The 19,862-nt window shown below is 39.5% G+C and overlaps 1 protein-coding gene across 1 annotated transcript in view; it reads right to left on the bottom strand.

The window, feature by feature from the left end:
• Nucleotides 1-2,667: 2,667 nt before the first annotated feature.
• Nucleotides 2,668-19,862, bottom strand: part of KIF15 (kinesin family member 15) — a 35,170-nt gene continuing 17,975 nt past the window's right edge. The window contains exons 16-35 of the mRNA XM_057431517.1: nucleotides 19,439-19,580; nucleotides 18,970-19,170; nucleotides 17,988-18,095; nucleotides 17,133-17,238; nucleotides 16,406-16,571; nucleotides 14,853-14,994; nucleotides 13,656-13,735; nucleotides 13,385-13,460; nucleotides 13,033-13,119; nucleotides 11,983-12,087; nucleotides 11,012-11,134; nucleotides 9,203-9,349; nucleotides 8,146-8,250; nucleotides 7,727-7,891; nucleotides 7,170-7,276; nucleotides 6,437-6,509; nucleotides 5,846-5,883; nucleotides 3,939-4,104; nucleotides 3,412-3,543; nucleotides 2,668-3,110 (exon numbers count right to left, since the gene is read on the bottom strand). Of these exons, the coding sequence (XP_057287500.1) occupies nucleotides 3,027-3,110; nucleotides 3,412-3,543; nucleotides 3,939-4,104; nucleotides 5,846-5,883; nucleotides 6,437-6,509; nucleotides 7,170-7,276; nucleotides 7,727-7,891; nucleotides 8,146-8,250; nucleotides 9,203-9,349; nucleotides 11,012-11,134; nucleotides 11,983-12,087; nucleotides 13,033-13,119; nucleotides 13,385-13,460; nucleotides 13,656-13,735; nucleotides 14,853-14,994; nucleotides 16,406-16,571; nucleotides 17,133-17,238; nucleotides 17,988-18,095; nucleotides 18,970-19,170; nucleotides 19,439-19,580 (2,353 nt within the window). The 3' untranslated portion in view covers nucleotides 2,668-3,026. The remainder of the gene's footprint in view (nucleotides 3,111-3,411; nucleotides 3,544-3,938; nucleotides 4,105-5,845; nucleotides 5,884-6,436; nucleotides 6,510-7,169; nucleotides 7,277-7,726; nucleotides 7,892-8,145; nucleotides 8,251-9,202; nucleotides 9,350-11,011; nucleotides 11,135-11,982; nucleotides 12,088-13,032; nucleotides 13,120-13,384; nucleotides 13,461-13,655; nucleotides 13,736-14,852; nucleotides 14,995-16,405; nucleotides 16,572-17,132; nucleotides 17,239-17,987; nucleotides 18,096-18,969; nucleotides 19,171-19,438; nucleotides 19,581-19,862) is intronic.

The following is a 19,862-nucleotide window of genomic DNA, read 5'->3' as shown; positions in this document are numbered from 1 at the left end:
CATTTTAGATGAAGTTTGGCAAGGGAGAGGAGAAAGTAAAGGAGAACTTTTGTTCAAGTGAAATGACCCCTCTCAGCCTCAGCCAACACAACACATCATCCTGGCTGAGAGGTGAAACGCACCTTGGTGTTACCGTGAAGTATCCTGCTACCCTGTGTCATAGACTCTTAGTAATGCCAATACACTTCTAATGTTTGCTGCTGCTTTCCCCGCTGCTCAGGGGATGGCTGCTCTCATGCCTAGAGGCATAGGACCATAGAATCATCCAGGTTGGAAAAGCCCTTCAAGCTCACCCAGTCCAACCACTCCCCAGCACTGCCAAGGCCACCCCTAACCCATGGCACTGAGGCCTCGTCTCCACGCTGTGTGAACACTTGCAGGGACGGTGACTGCAGCCCTGCCCTGGGCAGCCTGGTCCAATGCCTGAGCACCCTCTGGGGAAGGAATTGTTCCTCAGCTCCATCTAAACCTGCCCTGGTGCAGCTTGAGGCCGTTTCCTCTTGTCCTGTCCCTTGTTCCTTGGGAGCAGAGACCGACCCCACCTCACTACAACCTCCTCTCAGGCAGTTGTAGGGAGCGATCAGGTCCCCCCTGAGCCTTCTCTTCTCCACACTGAACCCCCCAGGTCCCTCAGCCCTTCCCCATCACACTTGTGCTCCAGGCCCTGCATCAGCTCCGTTGCCCTTCTCTGGCCCCGCTCCAGCATCTCAATGTCTCCTGTCATGAAGAACACAGGATTCAAAGTACGTATTTCCATGTCACAGATTTCCATGTTCAGATGGCTCTTGATTATCTCCAAGGATGGAGACTCCACCACCTCCCTGGACAACTTGTGCCAGTGCTCAGTCACCCTCAGTGTGGAAAAATGTTTGCTGATGTTCAGAGGGAAAACTGTGTTTCAGTTGTTGCCTCTGGTCCTGTCACTGGGCACCACTGCAGTCTGGCTCCATCCTCTGCGTAGCGTCCCTTCAGGTGCCTGAGCACATCGATGAGATCCCCCGAGCCATCCCTTCTCCTGGCTGAACAGCTCCTTGCTGGGCTGTCTCCAGAAGCTCCACATCCATCTTGAGAACCTGTAAGTGGACCCAGCACCCCAGCTGTGGCCTCACCAGTGCTGAGCAGAAGGGAAGGTTCACCTTTCTTGACCTGCTGGCAACACTTCACCTCAATAGCACAAGGATTTATCACAGCACCTTCAGAAAAACACCCAACCAACAAACCCCACCAACAAATGGGCGATGTTTCTATACATTCCAAAGGAGAAAAACACCCAGAAAAGATGCTGTCAGCATTTTCAGCAATTCCATGCTCTTCTTTCCTGTCAGTGCAGAACACAATCTTCCTGGGGGTGGAAAAAGACACACAAGACCCACACTGATAAAATTGAAACTCTGATGCTTTTTTGATTGTCCTTTCTGATATACACAAAAGGAGCAACATGATTAACAAGGACTTAGGTTTTGGTTTTTAACCATTTTTAATAACCATAGAATCCCAAACTGGTTTGGGTTGTGTGGCTGTTTCTGGACTATGTCTGTTCAACCAGTGGTTTCTGTCCCTCCCTTTGTGATCCCTGCCATAAGCTTGCTTACTCCTGAGCCTGCGTTGTATGCCTGTTGTAGAACTTGCATACTCCATCCTTCTATAAATAGGATGGAGTATATATAAGGTTTGCATATAAACTACCAAAGCCCACATCCATTTTTCCTCCCACCCTGTTCCCACCTTCCCAGCATGGATGCTGCCCATCCCTGGCAGCATTCAAGACCAGGTTGGACAGGGCTTGGAAGCAACCCGCTCTGGTGGAAGGTGTCCCTGTCTGTGGCAGGGGTCTGGAACTGGATGAGCTTTAGGGTCCTTTCCAACCTAACCATTCCGAGTCTCTGCTCTATCAATGAAACAACAGGCTGCAGACAAGCATGACACTCAAGCATACCAACACCCTGCTTTTAAAGGCAAACTGACATAAACCCACTGCAAATGGGTGTTCGGGGCCAGGTTTGGTCTTGGGCATCCCCATACTTCACTTCTCTGTTACACACCAGCAGACAGGCTCCATCAGCCCCCTGCATGCCCACCATGCTCTGCTCACCCTGTGGGTGCCCTCAGGAGCTGAGACATAGCTGGGCTTGTCCCACTCTGCTTCCAAACCCCTTTGAAGACCCCATATGCTTCTTCCCCCTCACAGATGCAGGAAGAAGCAAAGCCCTGAATAATGCAGAGCATGCTTTAACCAGCACAAGCTGCTTCCCTGTGCCATTTCCTCCTTCCGTATCCAGTGGCAGGCAGGCTCCCCACAAAGCCCCAGTGGCTGCTGCTGCCCCCAGCAGCCCCTCGCCTCCCTGCTGCTGGGTTGTGTTGGTGAAGGGCAAGAAGGAAAAATGGATGTGGGCTATTGTGGTTTATATACAAAGGATTTATTTCTTATGTTAGAAAAGGATGGAGTATAAGTTCTACTACAGACATACAACGCAGAAAGCATACAACTATGCTATTTGTCTGCAGAAAAAGAAATGCCTCAGTTTAAGGAGTTTTTTTTTACCTTACTACTTCAAAGTTCAAGTAGAAACAAGTCTACATGATTAGGCAACTCCAAAAATCCAGAGATAAGCTTTATTCTTCCCTTCAGTCAAATAGTGCAGGAACCCACTAGGAATCCTGCCCTCCAACTGCCATGGGTCTCTTTCTTCATGCTCTCTTGCCCCATTTCTTTGCGGGCAAAAGTAAGTACTGTATAAGATAGCCAAGAATAGGTGGATAGAATTAGCGACACGTTCAAGGAAGTTCCTTCTAGCACTGACACAAAAAAAAAAAATCAGTTTTTGAGAAATGCCAGGAAGGTGATAAGAGGTCATTGATAGCTGCCCACATGGCTGAATTCAATTCTTCACTAAAGGTTATTACCAGCCCAAAATCCAGGAACTAAATGACTTGACTTTTGCTGTGGTCCCAGGAAAATAAGGTTTTGACACTTGGTGTTTTGCTTATTCTGTACACTTGAAAACTCTGTCTCTGAAGCTGTGCCATCAGAGCTGCTCCCGCTGCTTGCAGGTGTCACATCTTCTTCCTTCTTTCAGAGAAGCATTTTCAACTCGTAGTTTTTCAGTCTCCTGGAAAACAGAACGAACACGGGGGCACTAAGGAAGTTATACTCACTTTCATACTTCTAACTAGGTGGCATCTACACTCATTCAAGTGTTTCACACACTATGTACTTGAGGAAATCAAATGGGGAGAACAGTGTCTGGGACCTGCAAGGAGACAGACCAGCCACAACCACACAGCTGCATCAAATCAGAGATATTTATCCATGGCTCACCAACAGAAGAGCAAGAGTTTTAGTTTATGTTCTCAAAGCTCAGCTCCCTATGACAGGCCATTACTTTGTTTATGTGCTACTCTGCAACTTACCGCACTAAGTTCAGTGTAATCTTTCTTCAGTTTCACAAGATACTGAATCCTCTGTTTTAGGTTTTGATGACCAATCAATTTCCCATTTTCCTCTGCAAGAGACTTCACCTGCTTCCTCAGCAAGTCCATTTCCTGCAATTAATAAATACATTGTAGACTGTAGCCCCTCCTTTCTTCCAGAAGAAACAGCTTCTTTAGAACATACTAACATTTAAGTGTGCTGTAACACATGATGAAAGAGTCTGCTCATTCAGGAAATATCTTATTTGTCTTATGCCTCCTTAGATAGTAGATGAGATCCCTCTGAAGGGCAGAAAAAAGCACCCTTTGATTTGACTTATGAAATGCGACCGTGATTTCCACACCCAGAGTTAGACTAGTGCAGGAAACAGCATTACAAATACAACTGCAAGACAAAACATTTTCAGAGGCAGCCCTCGATTGCCAATTCAATTGTGCAATTAGCAACAGCTCTACTTGCTGAATAGGATTCTACTGTAAAGAAACCAAAAAAAGACAGGTAGAACCTTTGCAAGTCTGTCTCTCTCTTCATACATTTCCTCCAGTTTTGACCTTATTTCTTCTTTTTCATTAAACGCTTTGATCTCCAAAGCTCTTGTTCGTTCCATCTCCAGATTAATTTCAAGGCAAGTGTTCTCTTTGATTTTGAGGTGATTTTTGGTTTCTTCTAATCTGCCAATGTAAAAGAATCATGAAATATTAGAACCCCCCCCAACATAAATGGCATGCAGCTGAATTACTTTGTGAGCCTTGGACATGGAGGCAGGCTCCTTTAAGAGTATCCTTTTGAGACAATATATTTTCCTTAGAACTCGGTGCTAAGAGAAGGAAAAATTCCATTCCTCTTCTCAGTGCTGGTGCTTGATACTGTCTCTTATCTAGGCAATGTTTTGGAATTGCTGCTGTTTTGGGAAGTACACTGCTTCCAATCCAGGATGTATAACTCCACTCATGAAAGAGAAATGGAAGCTTCACTTACAAGAACACTTAAAATGAATTCAAAGGCATCCAAATGTGCCAGATGAACTCTGCTGTTCTCCAGGTTTCATCTAAATTGTGGCTCTTTCCCAACAGCCTTGCTGCTCAGAAACATCTCTGAACGGCTCTGAGCTTGTTTGGCCTGGAACCAGCAGGACCACCACTTTGGATAGACATCTTGTGTGCTGAAAGTGTTTTAATTCTTTCAGGCTCCCAATATATTAAACCATACCACCAAATTCAGCAGCCTATATCCTGATGATATGAACTTTGGTAATTATACATAACCATTCAAATATTGCATAAATGATATTTGCCATTGAATCACAGACTCAACTACAATCATAGAATAGTTAGGGTTGGAAAGGACCTTAAGATCATCCAGTTCCAACCCTTGTGCCACGGGCAGGGACACCTCACACTAAACCATGCCATCCAACCTGACCTTGAACACCGCCAGGGATGGAGCATTGTTGCCATTGGTTTTATTTCACTGCAGCCACAACATATCACAATATATCACAACAGAATTCATTTGCTGCACCTGTCAAGATGTTTCCTTGGTGATAAAAGAGTTGTCTTCTTCCCCTCTTTGCACATTATTTGTTTGTAGGAGACACTGTACCACAGGTTTGGAGACCAGAGAGGTATGCATCAAATAGCAAAATAACCCTAATCAAGACTAGAAATAGCTTGATATAAATCACTTTTGAAATGACCATATGTATAAAACCTTATCTTCATCCTTAGTTACATAGAAAGTATTCCATGAAATATAAATAACTCAAATATTAGGAGATTCAGCCACTATGAATCATGAAGCAATACAGGTGAGTAGCAGGAGCAACACTTTCAAACTAATTGTTACCTACTTATTTGGTATTTTATTTCTTAACTACTATCCATCCATGGTGCAAATCACTTGAACTTTGAGGACCACTTGCACAATAATGCATACATTATCTAGGAATCCTCTGATAATAATGTCCATTATTCAAGTTGAAGGATAAAATATTTTAACACATAGCATAAAAAAGGGAAAACAGATTAAGTCTAAAACTATAAAATACGCATGATATTAATAAAGAAATGAGCAGCATTTCAGTTTAATTTTAAAAGGCATGTGCACATAAAAATTCAAAATATCTATAATTTCAAATTCAAAATGTCCCTTTCAATTTAAGTTTTTCTGTGGTTTCACCTATTCCAGTCTTGATACAATGCTACCATTTTAGAAAGTGTAGTAGTAGGTGCTACTACCACCTACTGATGAGAAGGAGTAAGAACTCAATGTGTCTTGCAGGAGCATAAACAACATTTACAAATGACATCTTTTATAGTTTCAGATCTTGGACTTCTATTACTTAAATATATCTTTTTGGCATTAATGAGTTTAATACAAGTCTCCAGTTCAATGAACAATGTTTAAACTTACTCTGCTTTGATTTTCAGCATCTCCTCCACTGCTTTATTCTGTAAAAAGTTCAAAAATGTTAGTTACGTTCTTGATGCTTAGCATATATGAATTAATTGTCACTGAATTGATGCTACTTAACTCATTCCAGATCCTACAAAAGTCATCCTACTCCCCAGTAATTCACATCTCCAGTATTAATGTCTTTGCTGTATGTACTTATTTCCAGTTTCATGCCAGCAAGAGTGACCCACAGCAGTATCTCTGCCCGTTCATACAGAGCAGAGCTCTAACAGGGGGTTCTTCTGTCTAGGAGATCCATGGCAACCTCTGCTGTGACATTAACTTCCCTTTGGCAGTGCCCTGACGTTAGCAAGTGACACAATCTTCAGTTTCCAACTCTAGAGATGAGTCAGATTTTAATGGTCTGAATTTGGTTTTGCTTATTGTGCAATCTGACACAAAGTTCATTGGTGTTAGACCTAAATAGAAACCTTAAGAGATAAGAGGCTACATCTATTAGCATTCACTAGAAACCAGTGATGTTTCACTGCCATGTAATAGAAGAACATATTAATACTTCACAGCAGGGAAACACAAGAAGGGCAATACCTTGGCATGTTGTTCTTCAGCAGCCTTCTCATCTTTCTCTTTGAGGTACTGAACGTCAGGATGTTTCTGGTCACTAAGAAGTCCAAGAAGAAGGAAAGGTTCTCAGAAAGAGAGGAAGCCAGTTGTAAAAGCATCACGTTATCCAGATTAAACCAGAAAATGTGTATAGCCGTCTTGACACATCTTCCTACTCAGAACACCAAACATCATGAAACAACTCTAGAAGGGTTTAATTTTTTATATTCCAAGAACACACTCCTTTGTTTAGAGTATAGAAAAACTAATGTTTTAATGAAAACAATTCAAAATTTAATAACTATACAGCTGTATGTTAGACAGCTTTGGGACCAAGGTAAATAGGATGAGGTAAACAATAGACTTAAATGGAATCAGGCCTCCATGTTAAAGCTTGTATTGAATTCGTTTAGACATTCTCTATCTACTGAATCCATAACTGCACAAGTGATAATATACAGTACACAGAAATGGTTATGCAGGTAATTATTTTAAATTCTATTTCCATTTCTTTTATAAAACTTTGTGTTCAAGAATCTGTGATTTAAAGGCAATGAAGTTTACAAGCCAGTAAACGACTTGCACAGAAGAGGCTGAGTCAATCTCTAATTATATGAGCAATAGGTAAGATTGCATTTCAGTCAAAAACTGCACGTTTGTTTATTTTTCTTGCTTAACTTGCGTCAAGTTAAGACAGGTTTTCTTGGTTGATTTTTACCTGTTCTTGCTTGGTCTCTGAGCTTCTACAAGGTTCTGTAAATTCCTGTTGTTCTCCACCAGTACCTGCATTTCCAGACGCAAATTCTCCAACTCATTTAATTGTTCCTAAGCAAGTGAAATTGGAAAGGTTTTATTTGAAGACCTAATTGCAAGTCCTGTTTTCAGTTCCAGTTGAATATGTTTCTTGAGCAAAAGAGAAGATAAAGCTATTTATCAGAAAGACGCACAGTTCTCTGGCCAAGATCTGCATCACCCCTCCGTTTACAGTTTCATTAGAAACTTGATTTAGAATAAGTCAGAATAGTTTCATCAGTAAAAATGATGATACCATTTGATATTCATGAACACGAAACAACTCGGTCCTTAGGAAGATGAGATATATGGAACATTGCAAGCAAGTTGTCACCATTTGTTATCAGCCTAAGTAAAGAGAAGACCAAGAACTACCTTCCTGCTTTAATGGACAGACTACTTAGCAGAGCTCACTAAAAATCTGAGCTTTATATTCTGTCTTATTCCAACTTACAAGTTGCCTTAGAGATTAACTTGCAGTACCTTCAGCCTTAGAATTTCAGCATTTTTAGCTTTCCGTTCTTCATTCAGCTCATGCACAAGGTGCTCCAGGTTTATTGCAGACGCCCTCCGATCAGCTATTTCTTGCTCACGAGTTTCCAAGAGCTTTGCCAAATTCACATCAAACTTAGGGGGAGTTTTTGCACACTGGTAAGTTAAAAGAGACAAAACCAACAGACTATTAGCAAAGAACCGGTTCCCCTATGTACTGGTTACATCTTTTCATGCTCAGTTGGAGACATACGGTAATAAATACCAGGCAAAGCCATCAATAATACATAGAGTTACAAAGAAGTTGAATGGGATTTGACCGTTCTTGGTATATTGTCAAGTTTATTAGTCCTTTTCAATGAGTTTTAACAGTCATTACAATGAAAATGTTTCTCTCACAAATGCTATACCTGAGGAAATGTTTCTGAAGATGAGTCAACAAAGCAATCGAGTTGCTTCATTTTTAGTTCATATTCATTCTTCCTCTTCTCCAGTTCTTCTGTCGCTTTGTCCAACTATTAGAAACCCCAATTAGAAGTGAATTAGTTAATACATACAAAAATAGTAAACAGCAGCCAGATCTCTATTGTGAGCAAGCTTAAGTACACCATGGGTTATTTCACATTACCTTAGACTTCACTTTCATGAATACTTTGTACATTCACCTAATAACTGTTAATCAATCCATAATTGCATGTAACAAGCATTTTCTGAAAGCACCTATACACTATATGCTATGTAATGAGTTTGAATTTTGCTCCCGTTGTTGGTTCACCTTGCTAAATCTATCTTTCAAAGAGCTTGCTAGCACAGAAAAACCAATACCAACTTTATTGGCAAACATTACTGGACAAGATGTGATTCAATACAAAGATTTTACTGGTATAGATTTAATCAGTTTCCTGGAAGAGAATAAGCTAACATGACAAAAGAACTCTCCACAAAACAGCTTATCCTAAGTAGAGTTTTTGCCAGCACAAATGTATCACCTGGGGCTAGAACAGTTATGACAACTAAAATTTGGGCAAAGGCTTAAGATAGCCATTTGCTCTGCAAAAGCTCCAACTCGCTCTCAGACTGCATACTTTATATAGCTCAACAGTATCTCCATTATATAATGATATTGTTTGTGGCTAAGTGTTCAGCAGAGGAAAAAGTAACTCCCCAGGTTACTGCGCTTACAACCTCAGATTGCTCTATTAGAGGTATGGACAATTTTACTCAGTTTTCAGAGTAAACATTTTCATGATCTCTAGACACCTATTCTGAAGTATTTAAAGACTATCTAGCCTTTGTTCAGAAGCTTTTGAACTACTACTTTACTTTTACAGGAAGGAGTGCTGCCCTTCACCAAGAGTATTGCGTACAAGATGCCCTAAAATGACCAGCAAAGCCTTTTCCAGAAGCTACAATTAACCACAGCTCCCTCACAAGGAGCCAGTTATCAGAAGAATTTCCTTGTTTTACCTGTTCCCTGAGTTCCTGGATTAGGGCTTCTTTCTTTGTTATGTCTTCCTGTGCAGATTGAAGCAATGAATCATGCTTCTTGGAGGCTTCAGTCAGTTTTATTAGCTGATCAACAGTATGATGCAAGTCTTCACACAGAAGGTCTCTCTATTTAAAGCCATTGGATGAGTAAAAAAAGAAATGTCAAAGTTACTCTCTAAAGCAGTTGTTTCAAGCTGCACCAGGGGAGGTTTAGACTGGAGCTGAGGAACAATCCCTTCCCCAGAGGGTGCTCAGGCATTGGAACAGGCTGCCCAGGGCAGGGCTGCAGTCACCGTCCCTGCAAGTGTTCACACAGCGTGGAGACGAGGCCTCAGTGCCATGGGTTAGTGGTGGCCTTGGAGTGCTGGGAATGGTTGGACTGGGTGAGCTTAAAGGGCTTTCCCATGCTCACTGATTCTAATTTTTGTAATTCTTGCTAAGAATGCCAACAGCTACAAGCATCTCCCTTTTTTCCTTCACTTTTTCATCATTAATTGTAGCAAGCATTCAACTATAAATTTCTTATTTTAGCATGTTTTCTGCATCCAGTGTCTTGGTTGCAGAACAAAAATGAGAGCTTTACCACAGTAAAGTCAGTTAGATACTTGTGGGAGCTGTTTGGAATCAACCACTCTTTTAAAGTATCATCTATCCTTAAAAAGAGACACAATGCTTTAAATAAGAAACAATAAGATATAGGTTTTAAGCCATGCTGAAATGGTGATTACAGCTTTTTAGTGCACTGCTCTTCTGTAGACTATCTAGACTCCCACACTACCTGGTAGAGCATCATACCTACACAAGGTGTGTTAACCTAGAAGGAGAAACACTTAAGTGTTTTAAATGTCACCTTAGATTAGTTCTTCTCGTCCAGTCAAGAAAGCATGAAGGAAATCAGTAATTGATGTAAAAAGTCAAAGAAAGAGAAACACTATGAGTTTATTAGGAGTCAGATACACTCATGGATAACACTGTAGTAAGAATTGGTACTTCAGTTTATAATAAGGTGATCCATTTAGCAGGCAACTCAGTTGGGGTTGCAGAACGTCAGATTTAGATATGATTATTATTGAAGACAATCTGTTTATTAAACATAGCAGAAATCTATTTAAGAACGGGGTTTGGGGAAGCAAACACTACTCTGGGAGGCTTTATCGATGCTATATGATTGGACTAAAAGCACATGTAATATGACAGAGGATCTTGCAGGGATTACTTGTAAGGAGAGGTTAGTGGTTTTAGGCTGATGGGCATGTTCACCAAAATATGAGAGCAGCAACAGGAAAGAGAGTTGAAAAAATGAAAGATGCGATTTGAAAAGCAAGCAGTGAAATCAACAATGCATCCTAAATCTGTTTCCAGCAGATGGAGCTTTTAGTTAAAATTATGAGTAAAGAGAAGATGTTCCTGCATATAGAAGCAGTGGGGGAAGAGAGAATGTTAAACATAATGTATTCATCTACCTATTTGAATTTCTCAGCTGCTAATGTAATTTTGCCATTAAATTCAGGTGATGACTCCTCAGTGGCCTTAACACAATTAAAGCAGGCTTTTAGCATAGGTTTTTATGAAGTAGCTTATAAAACATTTATGTCAGGTAATGTGATAATTTAACAGAATTTGTCAGGTATCTCATTAAGAATTCCTTTAAGAACAGCTTAACTGGCTACAGTCTGAACCAAAATGATGTTATCTTTTACCAAGTGTTTTAAGCAAAACTACATCCAGTTGGTCTGTTGAACAAATTATCATGATCATAGAATGATATACCAAAATTATTGTTTTTACCTCAATGTTATCAGCTATTTTACTTCTCTCCAAGGCTTCCCTCAGCTCTTCAATCTTCTTTTCCTGATCCTGTATGACTACTTTGCTTTCTTCTCTTGCAGTCAGAAGAAGATTATACTTGCACTACAAAAAGTATTATATTAAATTTTATATTATCTTGGGAAATATTATCAATGTCAAAGAAAGTTGGCCAACATAACACAAATAAATGCATTTCACAAATCCTATGATGACAATTACTACAAACATTTAATATCTCGGGGTCAATTACTAAAATCAGACTGAGATCATACTTGCCATATTGTACAAACTATGCTATTAGAAATGAGTTCAAAACAATGGAAAAAGATTAATATGTATTAGCCACCACAATACATATTAACCACTAAAACCATTATTAAAAAACAGATAACAATATGTAGAAATGTGGCTCATCACCATTTTGTTTGTAGGACTTTTTGAATTCATAGCTCATATATATACATCATCTAAACCATTCTGTGGGCTGCTCTGTTTGCAAACCAGACCTGTTTTAATATGAAAATGCATCATATTGATTCACTTACTCAAATATGTAGTTTCAGTTCTTTATACTTGCTTTCAGATTGAGAACATAGTATTATTATCAGCAACAAGAATTCACTCAAAAATGAATTTACAACTCAGCCTCAATTGCTGAGCTCCTAAATTGCCAGTTTCTGAGCAAACCTAAGCATGACTGTCAGCTGAGTGTAGTTTACAGGATGTGAATAGGCCCCTTTGGAGACACAGCTCTTTACCCACCACATGGAGAGTTCAGTTTTCAAGACAGCCTTAGGCAAAAAAGTGTTCAGATGACTTCAACATGTCAAAACAAAGAAGTTTCCTTCCAAAAGGCTACAGAGAGTTATGCTGTTTGAGACCCATAAGACATGTCATTGCCTTCCATTGCTGAAGAACTATACCATGCCCTTCAAAATGACAGAACATACATTTATATCCTCGAGCTCTCTTGTCAGACCATCTAGGGACTCAGTTTTATGATTAAGTGAAGACCTCAGCTCCTGGATCTGTCTCATCAAGTCAGTTACAACTTCCTGCAACACAAAAAAGTTAATCTTGATACATTATAATACATATTTTATTACTGGACTCTTTGATGTGTAATGTATCAATACCAAATTTGAAAACGAGGCTGCAATATGCACATGTAAAGGAATAACAGGAGATTTGTTGTTAAATCGAGTTATGTTCTAAGCACTTACACAAAGAATTAAATAACCTGCCGTGTTCATTAGAAGAGAAGTCTCACCCTCTGTTTTAGTCTCGGGCTGTAATAGGTTTAAATAGAAGTACTACTGTTTAAGGTTACATCTGTTTGTAGTGGGAAAAGGCACATTCAAGAAACACCACTGCACTGACAATAGCAGACTCTTCCGACCTTGTAACATGTCAGATATTTAAGTTTCGCATGGAAAAAGAAAGACTTAACCACTGCATCATGCTGGATAGTAAATGCACTATTTCTTATGCTTGTTTTACAAACAGCATAAATGTTTGTACTATGGGAACTTTTGCTATTTAAGCTTTCAAATCACCGGAGGAATCTTTTCCTGTAAAAAAATGCTTTGATTTTATTCATAAAGATACCCAGAGTCACATTCTGACATCACCTTTCTTACCTTTTCTATTAGCCCATTCCAACATGGCACTAACTGGAAGGCCCTATTGATCATTAGGAAGCCTGCATCATTTATGCATTGAATGTTTTGCCCAGCAGACAGCTTTACCTTGATATTTTTGTTGTTTAACTGTCAGTTCTGTTGTGTTGTCTCTGAACACATACCAGTATCCCACCGCCCTGCAAACTTCATGTTTACGCCAGGAAAAAGAAGGGTTTATTTTACCTAGATACACAGCCAAGATTGCCTTGAAGCACAGAATTATTAAGTAGCACAGAAAGGCTGCTCTGGGCTTTCAGTTCTACTACAGAACAAAGTTACCTGCAAAACTGGGTATCAATAACAGAAATAAGCCCAAACCTTATCTGTATCATTTGTCTTCTTCAAAGAAACGATCGTTTCTTCAGCAGCAGCCAGCTCCTGCTCCAATTTCTGCAGTTTTGCTTCCTGGAAGAAATAATAATGGTGAAGAAGAGACTTCATTATTTTTGAAGTATGCTTTGTAAAGCACAAAGCCATGCAGAAAGGGAAGGTGTAAGTTGTTCACCTCCCCAGAAAAATTAAGCAATAGCTTAACAATATCTGAAACTCAGGAATTCTACATTTATTTTGCTGGTAATCAACTGAACAGTTGGTTCATTGCTGAAGTTGCTATTAATGCTCAAATAAATCTGAGAGCACATGATTTAGACATTCAATTCTGCTGTTGTACCTGCTGCTCACACTGGGTCACCATTTCAGAGGAAGGTTTCTCCACCTCTGCTTTTCCAAGCTCTTTCAAGAGCTCCCTGGAGAAGAAAACATTTCTAGTAAGAAATATAATCAGAACAAAAGCAAGCTCTAACAAGAATTAAGTCATGTAAGCGTATCTCTATTGCACTTACGCATCTACAAACAAGAGCCTCATCTGAATAGAAAACCTAGCATAAGACAAACCCAATGAAGCGAGATGAAAACAAGGCCCACTGCTAATTAAAACTTACTTTGAACTGGTTTCTTCTTGCAATCTTAATGTTAATTTTTCATTAAGCTCTTTTTCTGTTTTCAGGAGTTCGTAAAGATTCTAGAATATCAAAATAGATGTTGTTACAAGAGAGGGTCTTTAGAATCATTTAAACCAAAATGAAAACCTGAAATTGCTAAGGTAACTGAAAAAGCCCACCACAAAACTTTAAATGGAAACAGAAAGACCCTTATCTTTGTCCTGGACAAGTTCAAAAGCAAAGTCTGATTGATATTAGGCAATCAGCTCTTTTCACCTGCCATTGATGACCATTTCCTGTAGCTATAATGGTCCTCAATATCAAAAGGTTTTAAAGTGAGAAATTAACCTGTAGATTCATTTGGGGGGACTTTTCAAACCCCAACCAGCAGGACAAGGTATCAGACTATAAGGAATTTAAAATTATCATTTTCAATCTGTCACTATTCCTTTAAACACTAAAAAGTAAAACTTAAAGCAAACTTGCTGAGCAGGCAGAGTGTACACTGCAAAAAAGCAGGCAAAATCATTTGCAAAAGCCCTTGGGCAACCTTGCTGCTGTTTTGCAGCCACTTCAGTGTGACAGGCTTTCAAGGACACCATCGACTGAACTGCAGGACAGTGATCCACTACAAGAAGCCACACATCATTTTAACAAGACCACATCCATTATGAAATTGTTTAAGAAACTGCTTTGTAAAGACAGAAGAAGTAAACCAGCCTTAGCTAGCTCTGAGATGAAAAGTCACCAGCATTTTGATGTCAGGATTCTTTTTCAAAGCAGTTTCTTATTCCTTTACTGATTAATCCATTTCCCTCAACATTTCCAGAGCTGTTTCCTCAGCCAAAACCTCTCCTACTTCAACATGTTGGATATTTCTTGTAGCCCTGCAGTTGCAAAAATCTTGCAACAAGTTTTAATACAGATTCTGGGTACATCTTCCAAATGAAATCACCAGGAAACCTGGTTATTGCTGTGAAATCTGTTATCAATGATACAGTAACAGAAACTACTATGGGTTGGAAATGACCTTAAAGCTTCTCCAGGTCCAAACCCCTGCCACAGGCAGGTGCTTGGAACTGGTTGAGCTTTAAGGTCCCTTCCAACCCAAAACCATTACATGATTTTATGAATTAAACAATCTGGCTACCCAGGTAACTGTATAATGAAGTCCTTTAAAAGCCTTGACTGTCTTACACGAAGCTCAGTTTTCATTGCTTCTGCTTCTTGTTCAAGTTGTTGTTTCAGCTGATCTGTCTCAAACTTGGCTACTTCCTGCAAATTGTCATAGTCATCCTGCAGGCTTGCTTTTTCCTCAAGAATCTTCTCATGTTCTAGCCTGTCAAAAATAAACCCAAACAAACCAAAACCCACCCACATTAGGAGTTTGTTTCATTACAAAGCTATTCCAATCAAGTCTATTCAATAACCCATAGCTAATATACAGAATATTTTAGAAAGAATGACAATAAATGGTAACTTCTTTTAAACCTATTCACTTTAGTGGCATTGGCAGAGAAGGCAGAGTACTCTCTCATCCCTAGAAATAATTTACTAGTTACAAAATCCCATAGAAATTTCAGTCACTGTCTTGACAACGGTGTTCCCCCAGTAACCCCCCCCAAGTTTATATGTGTTTAGGCAGTTGTTGGACAAAAGACTGCTACAATGATCTTCAGTACCTATATCTGCTTAGTTGATATCTGTGTTATTTATGTTCTACATATCATTATATATTCTGCACAACTGTGGGTTATTTACCTCTAAATTGCTGCCCTGAAAACTTTTTCAATTGCATCTTCCACAAAAGTGAAAAGCAAAGAGGGGTAAAATAGCTGCAGGACAAGTGTTATGAACCATGCTCTTACTGGAAAGCCTACAGAAAGAATACCCTCCAAATAGTACATGTGCTAACGCAGGAAAGGCATCAATGAAACCACATTTAGTTTCAGTTCCAGGACCCCAGTCTCACAATGCATCACTCAAGAATTGACTTCAGCCAAGACATGTCCCTGCCCATGGCAGGGGATTGGTATTGGATGATCTTAAGGTCCTTTCCAAACCAAACTATTCTATGATTCTATGACCCATGATAATCCATTAACATAGTTAAAATTTCCAGGACACTGGTCCCCAAAACGAAACCACAGCAAACCACACAAAACCCAAACTCCAACATAACTAAGGTCATGCTAATGATTAAAAACCTCACTGATTTTCACCTTCCAATGACAATGGCAATTCTTGCATACAACATAGTGAGCTTTTCAGGCTTCAGTAGTCAAACTTCAGTTTATTTTTATGGTTTCTTTCTGCTTATATTTTTAAAGCAGCATCATTATGTCATCTGCTTCATGTGACTGCAGCAACAGTTAATTTTTGAAACTAAGTTGAAAATATGAACCCTCCCAACCCCAACCAAACTATACCTCTTCAGCCACTTCATTTCTGGAGGTCACTAAGTTTACAGGTATATACTACTTAATGCAAAAATGCTGTAGCAAACCAAAGTTAAGGAAGCCACATTTTATTTTCTTTCTGCTAATTTCACTATGTTCCCTGTTCTGAAGTAGGTAGGGAAAGAGTTAAGCACACAAAAAAACCCCAAAATAAGCAAAGGTCACAAGCACAAATTAACAACTTTAAATAAGAGATCACTAAGTGTGAGTTGACATGCAGAAGAGAAGAATTAAATCACTGGATGCATCCAAAAACAGAGGTTAAGGCATTTTACCAAACTGCCAACATACCTGACGCTGTCCAGCTGGAACTGCACATCCATATGTCTAGCAGAAAGCTGGCTCATTTCTTTCTCTTGCTTTTCCCTAAAGGCATGATATTCCAGTTTTACAGCAGACAACTCCTTGTCCGCAGACTTCAGGACAATGCGTAAGTCACAGACTTCACTTTTTAATACTGTCAAAACCCAAACATTTGACATGTTAGTTGGAAAACTGTGCTAGATACAAGGCATGTACCACTACAGAATATGCTGGGAAAGCCTCAGAAAACTTCCTGCATTTTCAGTAGAATTAACCTTGGAGGTCACACACCCAAAAAGGATTTGTAATGGGAAAAGGCCAATGAAACATTGACTTTAAGAACTAAAGAGTACAGGCAGAACCAAACCATTCTAAACCATATCACTGCATGTCCATAGACCAATAGAAGATTTTCCCTTTTTTAGTTACTATTTTCTGTTTATATACTATATCCTGTATTCCCTATGCATTCAGAGTGAACCAGAGAACAATTCTGAATATTGTGTACTGTGCAAGACTGGGCAGAGAAAAACTGTTCTTTAAATGTTAGAGATTTATTCTTTGAAACATAAAATCCATTTCTGGGGGATTAACAACCCCAAATATTTACTCAAATGTATTATTGTTGATCCAAAACATTAAAGACACCTCAACAACTCCATATGGAATGTCAGTGTTGTGGTTTAACCCAGGATACAGCGTTACATAGACTTACTATCAGTATTGCTCTGACTGTCTTGAAATTGCTTTTCAAGCGACTTGACTTGTTCCAGGAGCTCCTGGCGTTGTTTATTCCAGTCATTCCTTTCAGATGAAAGAAGCTTGAGAAGAGGAGTACAAGTTTTAAACAGAAGGAAATGTAAGAGTGGCCAAGTCACAAAGCAGTAATAATGACGTAAGAATGTATTAGAGCATTTCATCAACTGGCTATGAACACAAGATACATTTTTCTTTCAATTTGATGTTTAGCAAATCTGAAATCCATAGAAGTCCAAGAAAAAGAGGACTGAAAATATTACCTTACCTGAGAAGTTTACTTAAAAGCAACCCACAGCTTAGGAGCTGAGGTCTACTTTGGAACAGAAATGAGACTGATCCAGGAGGCATACAGGCCTTATTTCCTTTTCTATGTTAAATTAAATCTAGTAATGAAGGAAGACCTGCAAGTGTTTTATACAGTAAGAACATTTCAGTTCAGTTCCTTGAGGCAAGTAGTGTTTTCAGTATTCCAAAGTTGAAAATTTCCTTGTGACTGTTGCTATTTTCCAGAAATCAGCAAGTTGGTCAAAACCAATCACAGGCATCCTGAATGTCTACTTGCTTATACTTCAGGTCAAGCCAGCTCAGAATCACAACACTTAAAACAACATCCCCTAAAGCCCCAGACCTGTAGTGCTGTGTTAAATAAAGTCTTTGTCTTCCTGCACAGCCCTGAGCCATGATGCTATGTACATTTTCCACAAGCCAAAATGCAGTAACACTGCAGACCTCACTGAAGGCACAGTAGTATGAGTGTGGTAGATATCACCTTAAAGTATATTCACACTCACATGTCGTATTGTTCTCTCACCTCCTGTATTTGTGCAGAATGATGCTCCAGTTTATCAACATGCTGCTGGAGTTTCAGATTCTTGCTTTCCTCTTCATCCAGCTTTGTCTGCATTGTGCTCAGTTGCTCCTGTGACACAACAGACACTCAAAATTAGAGCACCCATCTTTCTGCTATTCTCACATGCCGTATGGCAGTCTGTGCACATTAAGTATGTCAGCTTTTTTAATGACCTGAACCAACAGAAAACTGAACATTCAAAAATCAGCTGGTATTTAAAGCAGCTGATTTCTCCTATTGCCAACTAAATTGCCAGAACACAAGACAATCTGCCAGGGGATACAAGGACTAAATCCAGTAAACGCTTAGTTTTCAGACACGTGTTCATCTTGGAGAAGTAACACTTTACAAAGAAGTCACTCAATATACACTAGCTTAGTTCCTTAGAGGATCTCTGCATTATGGCAGCATGAAAGAGGGGTTTTAGCTGTTGTGCCAGGGTTATATATGCCCCGAGGTTAGTTTCAGCTTCTGAAGAGTACTTTATGTGACTAAAGACCTTCAGCGTCCATTAGAAAAAAGAAAGCGTAATGGTGGACAAGCATCATTTGGCAGGTTTCTTCAGATAATGCATATTATACATTAAGCTTAGGTATTATTCCATATGTAGATCACACCAGAGACTTGTAAGGAAGTTTCCTCCAAGTCAAGGTATCAGGTTAAAATAGGAAAAGATTAAATACCCTGTGTATCTTAAACTACTTAAGATACACAACTCAAGTCCCTTTCAACATTTTCATGCTAAATCTTTTTAAGTACAATTATGCATACATATGCACACAGACATGTATAATAAGAGATCTGTTTAGTGAAGCCTTGAGTATTCATCAAGTGCTTCAGTTTCCTATGGAAAAGAAAACACATTTCATGAGGGGGGCAGTATTTCATGCCAAAACCAGCTTTAGAATACACATACGCTTCAGTTTTTATGCTTAACCCTCACCTGTGTCAGTTTGAGGTCCTCAACCATAGCCTCATATGCTTGTTGTTCATTCACCTCTGGGGAAACTGGCTCTTTTGAAACATCATCCATCACCTCTTCAGAACACTGAAAAGCTTCAGAATGATGAGCTAAGATCTCCGGGCTGATCCGTGGCACTAGGCGGGATCTCAGCTGGTAAGCTTTTGATGGAGTGGTTATGTTCTGTTATAGAGATTACAAAGCAGAATACCAAAATAAAATGCTCAAAGTGGTTAGCTCTACACCATTATGCTTTTCAGTGTCATCTGATTACAGTAGCAGTCAGTCAGTAATATTCCAGAACAAAAAAAAGCATCAGATCTGGTTTATCCCATATGGATTTCATGCCAGACTGCTAGTTAGGTTAAGGGATCGTACAAATAAAAGTGCCTGTGTTCCCATCTAACTCAGGTGTAAGTATATGTGGTTTTAAAGAAACTTCTTACCATACCTTTAGAGTTTCTCTGTGTAGCTTGTGTAACTGAGAGACTTCCAGGCGCTTGCTTGCTTTAGTTGCTTCCAGAATGTTTTCAAGATGTTGGTTTGCTTTCCGAAGGGACTGAAGCTCTGATTCCATTTCCATATGCTTTTTCCTGTTTAGAAAGTATTTTACTACTGTCAAAACCACTCCATCACTATGCCCTCCTATAAGGATAAGCTGCAGTATTGCCAAAAGAGCAAGCTGAAGCTGAGCCCTTGCCCAAACACTGAAATACCTTATTTTGAGAAGAAGGCCACCACTGCTGTATTAAAAAGTCAAAAGAAACACAAAATGACAAAGCTAGGAGGCTTCTGGGTGCTTGCATAACAATGGAGAACTAAACATGTCAAGAAAAAGTCCATTACATAGTAAGAAATAAAGCTGAGAGCTCTGC

Source organism: Pezoporus wallicus, unplaced genomic scaffold, assembly GCF_028554395.1.
Source record: "Pezoporus wallicus isolate ANWC-B61680 ecotype Strahan unplaced genomic scaffold, APGP_CSIRO_Pwel_v1 scaffold_11491, whole genome shotgun sequence".
NCBI classification, from domain to species: domain Eukaryota; kingdom Metazoa; phylum Chordata; class Aves; order Psittaciformes; family Psittacidae; genus Pezoporus; species Pezoporus wallicus.
The sequence above is the reverse complement of the archived record's forward strand: the minus strand, read 5'-3'. Positions and strand labels throughout refer to the sequence as shown.